The sequence below is a fragment of the Elephantulus edwardii genome, unplaced genomic scaffold (genome assembly GCF_000299155.1).
Source record: "Elephantulus edwardii isolate Elephantulus edwardi_28Jun2011 unplaced genomic scaffold, EleEdw1.0 scaffold00568, whole genome shotgun sequence".
NCBI classification, from domain to species: Eukaryota; Metazoa; Chordata; class Mammalia; order Macroscelidea; family Macroscelididae; genus Elephantulus; species Elephantulus edwardii.
In genome coordinates, this window is record NW_006400318.1 from 88,302 (window position 1) to 105,342 (window position 17,041).

Below are 17,041 nucleotides of genomic sequence, written 5' to 3' on the forward strand. Positions count from 1 at the left end.
TTACCTCTTGAATGATCCAATTACAACTCATTCTAATGCTTCTACATTAGAATGAGATGAATTCTACAGTTTATATTAACCTGTGAAGACCCTCCATAAATTCAACTAATTTCTTACTTGGAACTAGCAGAGGGTGCTAAATAGGCAACTTTATCCACTTTTAACAATCTCAATGGCAGGGGAAGGGGAAGTCCATGATTAAAAAATCCAGTACAAACAGAAAGAACATTTGCTTGAAAGGAAACAGAACTGAGAAGTTCTGTCTCTTTTGTGAAAATCTGAATTTTAGTTTCCTAGGGTCACTATGAGTCACAAACAACTTGACAGCACGTAACAACAACAACAACAGGTATGCAATGGATTTGTGCTAGCTATATTTAATGGTTAAATTAAAAGAGTATACCATTTTATTTAAAGTGCTCAATACAAGGAAGCTATGTTCAAAAATTCAGAGTTCAAACAAAAAGAGAAACAAAATATTTCCATTTTCATCATCTTCTACCTAGTATTAATATTGAAAGTTAGAGACAAATTATACTCTAAATGCAGAAGAAAACTTAAAACACTTCATTCAAGACCAAAATAATAAAACTAATTTAAAAGCACCATGATTACCCTATAGATTTACTTCTAATTTTATAGAATGAGAATTTATAAGGTTGCTTATCAGCAAAGTAGTACACAGAAAGATCTAATATATAACATGCACCTTATGAGTGAATCAATAATGAAGTGCCTTACCTAATCAAAACAGAGTCTCTGGTATAGCCACCATCATATTCTGTAGTTTCTTCGAGTGCTTGAAAATCTAGATTCTGCAAATAAAAGAAATATCTTCAGTATCATTTATACCATAACTTTATAAATAAAATCAACACGTAATTTTTTTTGAGCCATTTGTCTTCTTACCCGGCTTCCACAAATAAGCAATTCAATTTCCTCAGGTCTGAATAAGTACTTTAAGGGAGATTCATTGGTCACCATATGAAAACCTCTTCGAAAGGCCTTGAATTGCTTTTCTACTGATTTATTGAGAATGTAGTCAGAATAGAGACTGATAAATTCCTGCAGAAAACATTAGCACAAGAATTTCTTATAATATATAACAAAAGAGAGTAAGCTTTTGGGCTGCACAGCTTTCTTATTTTCCCCAGTGTAAATATAGGTTGTTTTTTTTAATATAAGGTATTTATAAAAATTCAAAATTTTACTCTCAAAGGAAAATAATTTTTATAATTAACAGTGCCCCATGATAGCCTATATTAAACTTTAAAAGCTATGTAAATTCTGATTGCATATTAAATAGGATACTATAAGCTGTACATCTTATATCAGTACAACTTTTAGGTTCATGTGCAAGATAGAAACATTTAAACCATCTATGTACCTTTCTTTTATATTTAGTTAAGCCAGTCTATTTATAAAAGTCAACATCTTAAAATGTACAGGTTTTGTGCAAACTTGGAACTCTCATGTTTTCTATCATAAAATATTGAGAAGTTACTTCAGTAAAAAAGTTGGCACCTTGAGATATAAGCTACTCTCTCAAATCATAGCCACCAGAAAACATACACTTTATTAATACTTTTGAGAACTAGATTAAGTGTTGTATGAAGGGAGAGAAGGTTAGCACTCCCCTTGATAAGGATGGAAGAGGTCCTTGGGTCTTACAACATGCATATGGCTAAGGCTACTTTATGGCATCTAACCAGCGATTTTAGGTGGGAGAGCACTATGCTGAGTGAACTAACGCAGTCTCATAAGGACAAATACTATGTAAGACTACTATTATAAAAATAGAAGGATAACTAGTAAAGAATGTACAGGCACACAAAGGGGGGAGGGGCAAGCAGAGCGTGAAGGATAGGTAAGGGTGAAACCACAGGACTGCACAGTTTGGTGGAGGCAGGGGAAGTACAAATGCAAAGGATCTTAGCAAAATGAGCAATGATGAGCAAGGTCCAATCCAATGGTGACTGATTTTATAAAACATAATGCTTTGGCTAGGTTGGCACAGGATAGAGCAGGGTTTAGGGCTGTTGTACATAGATAGGGTCGCTATGAGTTGCAAGCGACTCGACGGCACATAACAACAACAACAACAACAACAACAACTCTATGTTCTAGATGAGGTCTAATACCCAACGATGTGCACAAGACTGGATACTTACCTCCAGCACAGCTGTTGTTAAGTGCTGTCGAGTCTAGTATGACACATAATGAACTCGGAAACAAAAGATCGGAACCCTGTTCTATCCTTTTACATCTTCTTACTTGCTGACATGCAAGAACCCACTGTGGCGGTAACCACTTCAGTTTACCTGGCTGAGGGTCCAGCAGCGTATTCACTCAATACTCCACAGTGAAAATTCTATCTACTTCTCAGTCATAGAATTCTTTATCTTCTCTATGTTTACCTAGCACAATGTCTGGTCCATAACAAGGTGCCCATCAACAAACAAATGGATAGAGAAGCTCTGGTATACACACAATGGAAAACTATGCTGCATTGAAATACAAAGAACTCATGCAATATTGTTTAAAATGGGTGACCCTAGAGGAAATTATGCTGAGTGAAATATCTCAGTCACAAAGGGACAAATACTGCGTGGTGCCATGTTGTAAAACAGGACTGACATTGGGGTTTGGGAAGACTGAAAAAGATGGGATAAATAATGTATATTGCAATGAAACAGATGAAGGAGAAAACTGTTTAAAAGGAATATGTGATTAGGTATTATTGTCATGATGGGAGTCCAGAATGAAGGATGCATAGTGGAGTGGACCTGGGTGGAGGGATTGTAAAACAATGAAATAAGTTTTCTTTTACTTTTCAAAGAGAAGAGTGTACTGGGGGGAAGGGGTGGGCAGGAAGAAAAGTGCAACAATGAATGAATGGAAATCCAAAGTCCCTGTAAATTTTCATTAAAATGAATAAAAAATTATAAAAAAAGAATGACGGTATAAAATACAATGGGAATGAAGAATACTGTGAAACACAATGCATAAAAGTTATAAGCAAACCATTTAAAATAATGTAAAATATAATGTATATGAATAATTGGACTGCCAAGAAAGCAAATAGATTCATCCTAGAGAGAGTTAAACCAGGCTGCTCCTTGGAGGCAAGGATTCTGGGGCTTTGCCTGACATACTTTGGACATGTTGTAAGGAGAGACAGGTCTTTGGAGAGGGACATCATGCTGGACAGAGTGGAGGGACGGCGCAGGAGGGGAAGACTCTCTACGAGGTGGATTGATTCAGTGACTGGGGTAATCGGGATGGATGTGTCAGGGGCAATGAGATTGGCACAGGATAGAGCAGGGTTTAGGGCTGTTGTACATAGATAGGGTCGCTATGAGTTGCAAGCGACTCGACGGCACATAACAACAACAACAACAATTGTATGAAACACAATGTAAATAAAAGATTATATAAAACATACTGTATATGACAAAACATAATGTAAAGGAATTATTATATGAAAATATTTTAAAAAACCAAAACTCCCAAAACAAAAAACTGCGAGAGGAAAAAAGAGAAATATATTTATGTCACAAAGGGATATATACGTATGGTGATTAAATATAATTATCATTTGTTCAGGGAAACATAAGGACCATAATGTTGCAGTCAGGTGCTACCAAGTCAAATATGACTCATAGTGATCCTACGAACATCCAACCTGAACCCTGTCTTATCCTGTGCTATCCTCACAATCTCCGACACATTCAGGCCCATTGCTGTAATCTTTTCAACCCACCTTGTTTAAGAGTCTTCCTCTCCTCTATCTCTACATCCTAAAATGTGAAACATCTTGCTTCTTATTTCCATTGCAACAACACTAACCTGTTTACATCTTCTACTCTATGTTCTTTGAAGGAAATACCAAAAAATAAGGCCCCAGGAATAGATGGTATACCAATTGACATATTTCAGCTAACAGATGCTGCCCTGGATGTGCTCACCAAGTTGTGCCAAGAAATCTGGAGAACAACCACTTGGCCAACTGACTGGAAGAGATCTATCTATATTTGCTCCCATTCCGAAGAAGGGTGACCCAACAGAGTGTGGAAACTACAGAACAATATCATTGATTTCACATGCAAGCAAGATTCTACTGAAGATTACCCAAAAATGACTGGAACAGCACATCAGCAGAGAACTGCCAGAAGTCCAGGCTGGGTTTAGAAGGGGTCGTGGTACTAGGGATATTGTAGCTGATGTTAGATGGATCTTAGCTGAAAGCAGGGAATACAAGAAGAATGTCTATTTGTGTTTCATTGATTATAACAAACTATGGCTGACTCTGAGAAGAGTGGGAATCCCAGAACACCTGATCATGCTAATGAGAAACCTATACTTGGACCAAGAGGCAGTTGTCAGAACAGAGCAAGGAAACACTGCATGGTTCAAAATTGGAAAAGGCGTACGCCAGGAATGTGTCCTATCTCTATACCTTTTCAACCTGTATGCAGAACAGATTATCCGAGAGGCTGGGCTCTATGAGGATTGGTGGAAGATCTACTAACAATCTGCGTTATGCAGATGACACAACCCTGCTTGCTGAAACTGAGGAGGACCTGAAATGCTTGCTCCAGAGGGTCAAGGACTGCAGCCTTCAGTATGGATTGAAGCTCAATGTTAAGGAGACAAAGATTCTCACCACTGGACCAACTGGCATTATCAGGATGGATGGTGAAGAGATTGAGATTGTTAACAACTTTAGTCAGCTTGGCTCCATGGTCAACACTCGTGGCACCAGTAGCCAGGAAATCAAAAAACGTATTCCGATGGGAAAGTCTGCTTTCAGGGACCCCTCCAGGGTACTGAAGAGCAATGGTATCACTCTGGAGACTAAGGTGTGTCTGATAGAGGCTATGGTCTTTGCAATCACTTGTTATGCATCAGAGAGTTGGACAATGACGAAGGAGGATAGAAGGAGAATTGATGCCTTTAAGCTGTGGTGCTGGAGAAGAGTACTGAATGTACCCTGGACTGCCATGAAAACAAGCAGATTTATCCTAGAGAGGGTTAAATCAGGCTGCTCCTTGGAGGCAAGGATTCTGAGGCTTTGTCTGACATACTCTGGACATGTTGTAAAGAGGTACAGGTCCTTGGAGAGGGACATCATGCTTGGGAGGGTGGAGGATCGGCGCAGAAGGGGAAGACCCTCTATGAGGTGGATTGATTCAGTGACTGGGGTAATCGGGATAGCCGTTTCAGAGGCAGTGAGATTGGCACAGGATAGAGCAGGGTTTAGGGCTGTTGTACACAGGGTTGCTATGAGTCGCAAACGGCTCGAAAGTACATAACAACAACAACAACAACAACAACAACTCTATGTTCTAGATGAGGTCTAATACCCAACGATGTGCACAAGACTGGATACTTACCTCCAGCACAGCTGTTGTTAAGTGCTGTCGAGTCTAGTATGACACATAATGAACTCGGAAACAAAAGATCGGAACCCTGTTCTATCCTTTTACATCTTCTTACTTGCTGACATGCAAGAACCCACTGTGGCGGTAACCACTTCAGTTTACCTGGCTGAGGGTCCAGCAGCGTATTCACTCAATACTCCACAGTGAAAATTCTATCTACTTCTCAGTCATAGAATTCTTTATCTTCTCTATGTTTACCTAGCACAATGTCTGGTCCATAACAAGCTCATAAGACATATACATAAAAAGATTTAATAAGGAGCCATTTGGGATATAACACGTCATCATATTAAGTCAGCTACATTAAAAATACCAAAACCTTCCAAACTAAGCAGATGTTTACAAAAAGACCTAGTTACAAATGCTCTTTTGTTCCATGACTGGTTTATTTTTGCAACTTCCCAAGTTCAACTCCCACTAAAAGGTATGTCTAAGGGGAAATGTCCTCTTTGTAGTTTTTTCCCGTTATCCTTTTTCTCCGTGTAACAAAAGCATCCAGATAGGATTTTTTAATAACATTTAATGACACCTGCAAAGTAACTGTTCTCAACAGGAGATGAGGTACTGTGACTTTATGTAAGAATATTTTCTCATTCTGTGAGGTAGATTTTAGAAAATAAAATTGTGCTTTCTTAGCAAGATCTGTTAAAGATAAAAGTTCTACACCTGATGGAAATCCGATTACTTCCATTTCTCTTAATCTAAGGATTTTAAAAATTTTATTTCCAAACCTTTTGAGATTAAAAGAAAAATTTTCACTACTTTCAAGTCAATTCCAGCTCATGCTGACCCTTATACTGGGTCCTTGAGGCTGTGAATCTTACAGGGAGTAGATGACCTAATCCATCTCTATCAGAGTGGCTAGGAGGTTTGAATTGCTAAGCTTTTTGTTGGCAGCCCAACACACTATGCCACCAAAGCCCCCAACTGAAAGAAAAAGTGAAAAGAAAAGGAAAAAATAAAAATGTACTTTATACATTATAATAACGAGAACTAAACCAGCATAATCTTACAGAATGATGGAAATATTTGTTACCCTTTTGTGTACTTCCTAAATTATTCACTTGGGGAAAATGGACTTTTATCTATTTTATCCAAAGTCTTTTTCCACAGAGAGGAAAAAAAAAACAACCCATTCATGAAAGTTATACTAAGAAATTCTCGAATACTACTGTAACATTACTGTAACTTTAAAAAAACCCTGTAATCAAAGTTTAAAACATTTAAGAAAATGTGGTTATATCATTTATTTGAACTTGGTTACCTGATCTTGGCTTCTGGTACACATTACTGGTAACTTAAAAATTTAAGACATGCATGCTTTGAAATTCTGTTGATAAAGACACAGAAACAATAAATAATTATTACCTTTCTGTTTTCATTTGTAATTGGAATTTTATCACCATTTTCCTTTAGATCATACATCATTGGATTACCAAAAAGATCTGTCTGAGATATCTGGAAAGTGATCATCATATCGTCTTCTACATTTCCTTCATACGCCAATAAATCTTTTAAACTCTGATATAGAACCTAACAAACAATCAGAAAAGGAAAATTGAAGCTACCAAATAAAAAGTATATATAAAATAAAATATAAATATACAATAGTGTCTCTTTCTGTGGAAGACAGTAATTTCTGATCATAAGAATTAAACAAAGGTAGCATACCTCCCATACTTCAAATATTTTAAAACTTAGAAGCTAAAGAAAAATTGTCATTCATTGACATTATATCCCATTCTTTACTAACTTCATATTACATCCTTAGCAATGAACTTTCTACTGCCCCCATGAAAGCCTCAAAGGAGTCTCAGCTTTATAGAGGTGGCAGGAAGAAATGGATATACACCATAGCCACCAAGTTCTTAAGTCAGGGCAGATCTGGCAGTCATATATATACACACACAATACATACATGTACATTATATATTTATGTATACATATATATCTCCTTTTCGGATTTTGAATGTTCATGTTATATCATTGATTAAAGCAACTTTATTACACACTGGGCATATAAACAAATGCCACCTCCCCTTCTTGAAATTTAAACTGTATTTTTATATTTCATAAAATCCAAGAGACTGGCTGAAAAAAAGAGAGAACTTACTGGGTGAGAGTCTCCCAAGTCACGAAAAGTTCCTTTTTTCCCCATTAGTTTCCTGTAGACAACCATGGGAAAATGGACATCCAATATACAGTTATTATAAATAGCCAAGCCTAGGACTATGCCAATCAGAGTAAATTGACCCTCCGTTTCAAAGGAAGATGGATTAAACCAAAATAATTTTGTTGATTCATCATATGTGAACATACCTGTAAGAAATTATTTTTTAAAAATATTACTTTTGTATTATTTAATAGAACAGATTGACAACACAAAAACAAAAATTTGAATTTTTTTCATGTAAAACTGGTATGTACTAGTTGTATAAAAATCACTATCTTATGGTAGTGTATATATATGTTCTAAATTATGGCAATGGTAGCATATAATTTCAAGAAGTCAAAGGAACTTTTCCTTTTATCAAAACTGTAGTGGTACAATGACATTTTTAAGCTCCTTTCTACTAAGATTAGATGGCATGAATAGATAAACTTAAGTCCAAATCCCAAAGCTACTTTACATATAAATTATGAACTAACATAGTCAACTCGACTGCAAAAAACAACATGTAAAACAAAAGCTTTCTTTAATGGTCTCTACTATTCCAAACCTAAACATGAAGACCATTTTGATATTATCTGTTGTTGTTAGCTACAACCAAGTTGGCAACTGGCAATTTAACCCTATTGGGTTAACATGTTCCATCATTATTTTATTGCTATTACCTTTTTTTTTAATAAAACTTATTTTAATCATGATTTTAACGATAGTTTACAGAAAAGTTAGATTTTCATTCATTCATTGTTGCACATTTTACATACTCTTCCCCCCTTCCCCCTTTAACTATGATCTTTATGGAAACAACTGACCAGTCCTCTCATCTAGACTCCTGGAAGTGATTGTACAGGCAACCTGAAGAATATTAGTGAACTACAAACTACTTGTGCAACCCAATCTCTTCATTCATTAGAGGATAAGAATGTTTGGTTTTACCTATATGAATGGTCAATACTAACACAGCATTACTGTATTACCTTTAAATAAATGTCATAAGGAAAAAGAGAAGGAAATATTTTAACGGAATTTATAATTTTTCATTTTACTAAAATATTTTCACTTGCTTTAAATGCAGTAGAAATGCTGTTAAGATTTAGGTCTTATAAAACAAACAAAAACCCAAACCAAAACCTGTACTTTTCAAGAGAAATAAAATAAAATATAACTATATTTTAAATTTTTTGTGACTCAAGGAAACCGCATTTTTAGACCCTCAACCTTCTTGGGAAACTGCTATTCTAGCTGCAGTACATACCACCACCTAGGCAAAACTATACGTAACTGTGTAAATATGAAGAAATGAGATTCACTCCATCAATTCTATTGCCAGCAGCTACTTAGAACATATGTGTCCCATATAATTGTTATAAAACTAAGATAACCTTAACAAAAAAGGGCATATTTCCCACCTTTGATTTCATTACTGAAAACACATGGTGCCAAGAAAATATTTGAAGCAGAAAATAAGTCAGTCATGAAAGGGCGAAAATCACTTTACTAAACTTTAAGAATGTTCCTTCATTTTAAACACTTTAAGTGAGCATAAACTTTGCAATTAAAAAAAAAATTAATCTTCCTGAAAACAATGACTTTGAAATGATCTACTTTTTTTCTCAACTTTCATAGTTTAGGGCTAAAATGCTTTTGCAATTCTAAGCTGTTGTTATATTATGTGTTATCTAGTTGGAAGAGACTCATAGCTGACTCTCTAGAGGGTTTTCAGAGACTGTAAATCACATGGCAAGAGACTGCTCATCTTTCTCTCTCAGAGCCACCAGTGAATTCAAATCACCTGCCTTTGTGTTGGCAACATAAGTCCTTATAACTAGGCCACCAGAGTGCTCAAGTTATAACATGGATATAATGGTGGGGGGGGAAATTACATGGATGACTTTTTTAAAAACTTCAATTACTTACAAACATTAAATTACAGCTCAGAACAGTTGGTAAGTTTTATAGTTAATTAATTAATAAATGTGATAAAATCTCACAAATGTATGTACTTTTTACACTTAAGAGCAATAAAGTATAAATTAATCAGAATATATTCATTATATAGTAACACAGCTAAGAACAGTTTGTCAGTAGTACCAGCAAGTTTGTGAGTTAATTATGAAATCTGATGAGACCTCACAAATGTACATCCTTGGTCTTAGGAACAATGAAATATAAATTAAACAGAATGTATCTGTATATAAAAGAAAATAATACTTGAGTCCAGAGTAATTTCATTTCAGATTTCCTAAAATATTCCTTTTTAATATTTCTGCCATCAGGTAAATTATCTTTCTTTCTTATCACTTTAAATACACTAGTATGGTTTTATTCCCTAAATGTATTTCTGCATAGATACATTCCTAAGACAAAGCAGAAGTTTGGTAAAGTTTTATAACTAAACTAAGGCAAGAAAGTTACATACTTGAGTGTCATTTTGTAATTATTTTTTTACACAGCTTAATGATTATTAATAGGTTCGTGACTATTATTAGCGAGAAGATAAAAGACAACCTCGCCTTAATGATATTTTGTCGTAAACTCAGTTTTCGCTTCTGTTTAAATATACCGATATTTAGCTGACCAAGAACAACCAGAAAGGGAAATTAATGCATATATTGAAAAAATGGGATATTAATAATTCCTCTCAAAGCTTAAGGAAAATGATCAACACTTTGTGTCATGTTCCTTACAGTTCAGATGGTACTCTTAGTAGAAATATTTTCCTATAATGTTTCCCTACAATCATACTCAATTTTATAAACAAGTCAGCCAAGTATCTAAGCGGTAAAAATACAGAAATTGAGCCAAGTTGAGCTGAACCAGGTAAGCAGACTCTCCAAGGTACTGTGCATCTTTCCTTTTCCATTTTGCTTATTGTTGTGTGTCAAAATGGAAACTGAATTCCTTCCCTTTTAGACTTAAGTATGTAGATCAATCTTTCCAAAATGTGTTCACTTAAAATTCTTGAAGGATACAGATCTTAAGTGTGAGGTGAATAAGGGACTCTTCAGTGTTCAAAACATTTGGGAGAAATATTCTAAAGCCACAAAAAACTCTGCAGCAAATAAAACTAATTAAGTTGACACTGTTTAGTATTTCTGAACTTGAGCATGAATACAATTCTGAAACTTTCTCAACGTTCTTCAGATCTGTGCTATACAAAGCTGTACTTTTAGAAATATCACTTTAATGAATGTTTTAGATTACTAGGAACATAAGTTACTTTTAATTTACCTAATGTACTAAAAATATTCTCAATTTAAGAAATAATTTCTGTATTAAGCTATGACTAAATAAATAAGAATGTAAATAAGTGAATGATGTAAATCAGTTCCTAAAATCCACATTATTTTGTCATTATCTATGATTCTAGATATGCATACCAAACTTTCTTTTGTTATTCCTCTCAAGTAAGAATGTTGATTAACAAAGGTAAACAAAGTTTTAATTAAAAAAAGATTATTTAATACCATAATCACATTGCTAAAATATTTACCAATATCTGGATTGAAGATTTCCTCCACAACCAGCTGAAAAAATTCTTTGGAAACACCTCCTTCATCAACTCCTTGTTCTCCTTCAAATTCCACATACAACTGTTTCTTTAAGTCTGCAGGATTTTCCATAGCGATCATCTCTAGCTAGTGAGTCAGTGAAGAGATAAATGTGTAAAAGTGACTAGCAATATTAGGATAAAAGGAAAACAAATAAAACCAAAATAAAGATAGAGAACAGGGAGTAAAATAGGAGATTTTTTTTACTTTTGTTTTTCAATAGAAATAGGTACCAAACTGATAAAAAGCCAATGTGAGGTTAACAAGGGACATAGTTAGTTCTCAAAAACAAATGCTATTATCTAAATGACTTTAACACTTTGGTGGGCTAGTTTTTAGGGACTTGTGCTGTCAACTGCTAAGTGGGTGGTCTGAATCCACGAGGTGCTCTTCTGGAGAAAGATGGGCAATCTCTTCCAGTGAGATTTATAGCCTCTGAAAACTTGCTGGAGGGTAAGCTATTATGGTGTTCCAATATGAAAGGCAATGAGTTTGAGGGTGATTTATTTCAGTAACATGTGCATTATTTAATGTAATTTTTAATATTCCATATGCAATAATTTTGTAATAATCTGTACACCTTTAAGGTTCTTGTTTGTAAATGTTCATGCTTGGTAAGTAGGGTTTGCTTTAAACTGCCAAGGGCATTTGGAGCCAATGCAGAAAAGAAAATGTATACTCTTTTGAGATTATTGTTAGTATATTTCAGATAAATAAAATAACAATTTATAGTCTAAACATAAACAGTAGAATCTGTTGTCAATTTTATAAACAAGAGTACCGAAAAATCTCAAACTGATTGATACAGATCACTATGTATATTGATCTGTTAATAGATTTAAGAAAACGGGTACTAGAGTCCCAGATACTAGGATTTAATATCTGTTAAAAGAAGTTAGGGGTATAGATTAAATCAAGTCACTGTGTGACCTGCTTTCAAAAAAATTAGTTCTAATCAATTTTTAAAAAGTGTAATTTATATCAAACACTACTAAGATAGATCAGTATTTTGCAAATGGAAGCTTATCAGCAGGTAGTCTAAAGTATTTCCTGATTTGCAGAAAACACAATGGGAAACTACTGGAATATTCATCATAGAAACAGTGCCTATGTTTTGTTTCAACTTTACATAAAGACAGGTTGATATGTGTCCAGGAATGGTATATAAAACATTTCTTGCTAATTTCTTGCATAGTTTTAAAGTCTGTAAAACAGACTTGAATTTTGTTAAGTGAGTCAACTGAAATAACATTGTTAACTCTGGTGGCCTACTGGGTAAGAAATTGCACTGCTGATCCAATGGTGGCATTTCTCTGGCAGTGTGAATTCACCAGCTGCTCCACAAAAGAAAGATGGACAATCTCCTCCCATGAGAGTTACAGCCTCTCAAAACATCCTAAAGGGTCTATTTGAGTCAGTTCTAACTTACTGGCAATGATTAAGAGAGTAATAAAATTAGGGTTGCTACTTTTCTTTAGTTTGAAGAATTTGTTCTGATGTACAAAATAATTTGAGTAAAAATAACACTAATCTTCACTGGTTTTCCCCTAAGAAAGAATACAGGATAATGAAAACTCTTTTGTTACAAACAGAAGGCAACTGTCCTCAAGTTGACAGAGAACTGATTAGCATAAATGGAGACATGACATGCCCAAGACTACTTTACGCTAACAAAGATCCAAACAGCATCCTCTTCTTAAACATTTTCTCACTCTTGACATGGGAGAGGTAGAACAGGGAAAATTCCTATCTGTCTTCCACATATTAATATTCTATAAACTCTTGCTTTCTACACGCATCTGTGCCTGAGATTCACTTTTATGGGAAACAGCAGATCTGGAGCTCCGAGTAACAAACTGTGGTGAGTTGTACATGGGCTCGTTAAGAACTGGCCACCAAGCATTGTATGGCCTGGAAGCTCTGCTCTGTAGTCAAGTTTGCCACAGTCCTCAAGAACCTATAAGGTACAGGAAGGAGAGTAACAGTAGTAACAAGGGTGACTCAGTGACTCTTCCTTGGTCACAAAGGACTGGATCACAGAGCACTGTCTGGATAACCTGGGCTGCACCAAAATCCCTGGTTTCTAGGGCAATTAATAAACTCTGATGATGAATGCCAAGTGCAGGCAGGCAAAAGAAATCTTCGGGTAGTTCCAGGAAGATAAGGACAGCTCTAAGTAGGAAATATGGTGATCATGTGTGTGTATGCAGTTGCAACTGAATGTGTCTAACTCAAGGGACTGGAAGTAAATGAAAAAGGATGTAGCTAGGGAAAGTTATTCTCTTTTAAAACTGTTAGAGCATGGAGAAATCCTATCCACTAAGTCACCCCAAAGTTTACTTGTATTTTATTGACTATACAAAGGCATTTGCCTGTGTGGATCCCAACAAATTATAGCTAATATGAAAATGAGAATATTTGAACAATTAATTGTGCTTGCTGAAACTGAGGAGGACCTGAAGCGCTTGCTGCAGAGGGTCAAGGACTGCAGCCACCAATATGGATTGAGGCTCAATGTCAAGAAGACAAAGATTCTCACCACTGGACCAAGTGGCAGCATCAGGATGGGCTTGGCTCCACAGTCAACATTCTTGACACCAGTAACCAGGAAATTAAAAGACATTGCCATGGGAAAGTCTGTTAGGGACCTCTCCTAAGTACTGAAGAGCAATGATGTCTCTCTGGAGACTAATGTGCATCTGATACAGGCCATGGTCTTTGCTATCACTTGTTATGCATCAGAGAGTTGGACAATGACTAAGGAGGACAGAAGGAGAATGGATGCCTTTGAGCTGTGGTACTGGAGAAGAGTGTTAAGGGTACCATGGATTGCTAGGAAAACAAAGAGATTCATCCTGGAAAGGGTTAAATAGGGAGACTCCTTTGAGGCAGGGATTCTGAGACTTTGTCTAACATACTTTGGACATGTTGTAAGGAGGTATCGGTCCTTGAAGGAGGACATCATGCTTGGGGAGGGTGTGGAGGGACAGAGCAGGAGGGGAAGACCCTCTATGAGGTGGATTGATTCAGTGACTGTGGTAATCGAGATGGGTGTGTCAGAGACAGTGCTACTGGCATAGGACAGAGCAGAGTTTAGGGCTGTTGTATGTACACAGGGTCGCTATGAGTCACAAGCGACTCGACGGCACATAACAACAATTGTGTTCATGCAAAACCTATATACAGACCAAGAAGCAGTTGTCGTTATAAACATACAACAAGGAAACATCTAATACAATTTAATATCAGGCAAAGTGTGCACCAGGGCTATACTTATTCTCCATACATATTCCACCTGTATGAGGAGCAAATAATTTAAGAAGCTAGACTCCAAGAAAAAGAATGTAACATCATAGTTGGAAGAAGACTCATCAACAACTGGTATTCTGAAGGTCACTTCGTTACAGAAAGTGAAGAAAGCTTGAAGCACTTGCTAAAGATCAAACACTACAACCTAAATATGGATTATATGTCCACATCAAGAAACAAAAATCTTGGGAGGATACCACTGAACCAAGAGGCAACATCAAAGATGTAAGACTTAAGTTGTCAATGACTTAACGTTACTTGGACCCACAATCAATACTCATGGTAGCAGTTGTCATGAAATCAAAATGTGTGTTGCATTGGGAGAATCTGCTGTAAGGGACCTCTTTAAAGTGCAAAAGAGCGCTTTAAAGAGTGTTGGTTTAAAGACTAAGGTACATATGATCCAAGTCACAGTATTTTCAGTTATTTCCTATGCTTCTGAAAGTTAGACAATCAATAAGGATGACAGAAAAATAATCAATGAATGAACTGTGGTGTTGGCGATAAGTACTGAACACACACTCATGGATAGCCAAAAGAAAAATCTATCTTGGAGGAAGTGCAATGAGGGTGCTTCTTAGAGGCAGGGATAGTGAAACTTTGTATCATTTATTCTGGGTATGTTTTCAGGAGGGGTAGTTATTTGGAAAAAGACTGCATGGACTAAAGAGTAGTTCAGTCAAAGAGTTGAAGACCCAGGCTCAACAAGATACACAGTGACTTCAAGAACAGGTTTAAGCATGACACAGATCATGAAGATGGGCAAGATTTTGATTTGTTGTTCACTGGGTCACTATGAATTGTATTTGACTTGTCCTCACCTAACAATTACTCACCCACAGAAGAGAGACTGAGGTAAACACTTCCCACCCCTTGAGTTTCAGGAACCAAGAATGTTGGTAAAACTCCCAACGGTTATCTAGTTGAGTGGCCTAGTCTGAGACTAAAGACCAAGCTTATGCCATGGCTAGGAACATCAAGAGAAATGCAGGCTTGTTTGTGTAGGAGATGGTACTTACACACCACTTAATGCAGACCCTGAGAACACTCTATTGGTTAGTTTTGAAAAAAGAGTGCTTCTTAGGAGTCAGGCAAAGAATAGCAAGTTTTTGAGACAGTGGCACAGGAAAAGGCCTGTTGCCAGCATATGCCTGGTACACAGATGACTGTGGCTAGAGTGTATTGATTCCATGAACAGCTAGCAACAGGTTTAACTCAAAGTTGCTCAATACAATGAATCTAGGGCCATATTTCTTTGTACAGAAAGCTGGGTAGTAATCTATGAATTAACTATGTGAACAGACCAAAGGGCAGTGCATAGGCAAGGTCCTGTAGGGTACTGTGTCCTATGGCAGGATATCTGGGAATACCTCCACACCTTCATGATTTTTTTTCATGCAGCAGTACTTCTTTTTCTGCTGAAGAACCAAAAAGCAGACACTGACATACAGTGTATATTAGTACATCCAGAAGAGAAGGCTCCCACTGCATTTACCAGAAAAACAAACATCCCACAGTGACTAGAAGATAGCCAGAGAGACAGCCGTAAAACATGACTGTGTAGCTATTGTACAAAATTGCCTATTTGTTTACACCAATGCCCAAGCATGTAAGTAATACAACATCTTCAATTCTGTTTTTCTTCCCTTTAGGAAGAAAAATGTCTTCTTAGAGTGGACTCACAGTGTTGATGCAGAATATTATAAAAGAAGTTGCTAGTCTGTGGACAACTTCCTTCTGAAGCACTGAAGATCTGCTTTAGAATGTGAAAACTCTAGCTGAAACTGACTGAATAGCCTTAGGAGACATTAGAAATATGTGCATGAACTCCTGAGGCTACACAGAGGAATAGGTTCGATAATAAGGTTTTTTAAAAGAGAGTCGTTTTGTAAAAACTAAACTTGAGAGTCATGTAGTTAGAAGTAAAAAAAGATGTGAGGAAAAAGTAATTTGCCTTAGTTTTCACTCTCAACAGTCTTAGGAAAATGTAGAAAGAAAATGTTTTGTATCATCTTAAAAAAAAAAAAAAGGCCAAGTCCTTGTGGAAAAAGAAGGGGCAGATTTTAAGAGTCAGTCTCAAGGATTGCATTATAAAGGAATCGGTTATAGTAAAGCCAAATGGCTATGTTCCTGCTTCTGCTATCAACTTTCAACTGCTGGTCACCATTATAGAATACTTGCTTTAAAGACCTGCAGCCCCAGCAACTGGTCACCTGTGTTTATCAGAGATCTAAAATCTCCTATGCCTCCCTCTCGTGACATGGATACTCACATCTGGCCCAGTCATTGCCTAGAAGAAAGGGAACTGAACAACAACATTCTTCAATGTACTTGGGAATAAATTTATACTTAAATCTATAAGCTATTTTAATAGCCTTTCCTCAGAAAAAGAATAATTTACTTCTTTAATAATTGTATTATCTATCTATCTATCTACTCATTTGCACTCTCCATTGGGTATGTGAAGGCCATAAAGGAGCAGACAGTCTATCTTTCTCCTACAACCTACAGAGCAGTAACCACCATTGAAAGAAAACAGGCTTTATGCTGGTTGAGTATAATGCTTCCTG

General features: G+C 36.2%; 1 protein-coding gene across 2 annotated transcripts in view; it reads right to left on the minus strand.

The window, feature by feature from the left end:
• The window catches only part of UBE3A (ubiquitin protein ligase E3A), an 87,607-nt gene that overhangs the window by 24,565 nt on the left and 46,001 nt on the right, over positions 1–17,041 (minus strand). For both annotated transcript variants that reach the window (XM_006903335.1, XM_006903336.1), the window contains 5 exons: positions 11,105–11,249; positions 7,558–7,763; positions 6,813–6,977; positions 910–1,065; positions 742–815 (listed from right to left, as the gene is read on the minus strand). In XM_006903335.1, coding sequence (XP_006903397.1) covers positions 742–815; positions 910–1,065; positions 6,813–6,977; positions 7,558–7,763; positions 11,105–11,249 — 746 coding nt within the window. The remainder of the gene's footprint in view (positions 1–741; positions 816–909; positions 1,066–6,812; positions 6,978–7,557; positions 7,764–11,104; positions 11,250–17,041) is intronic.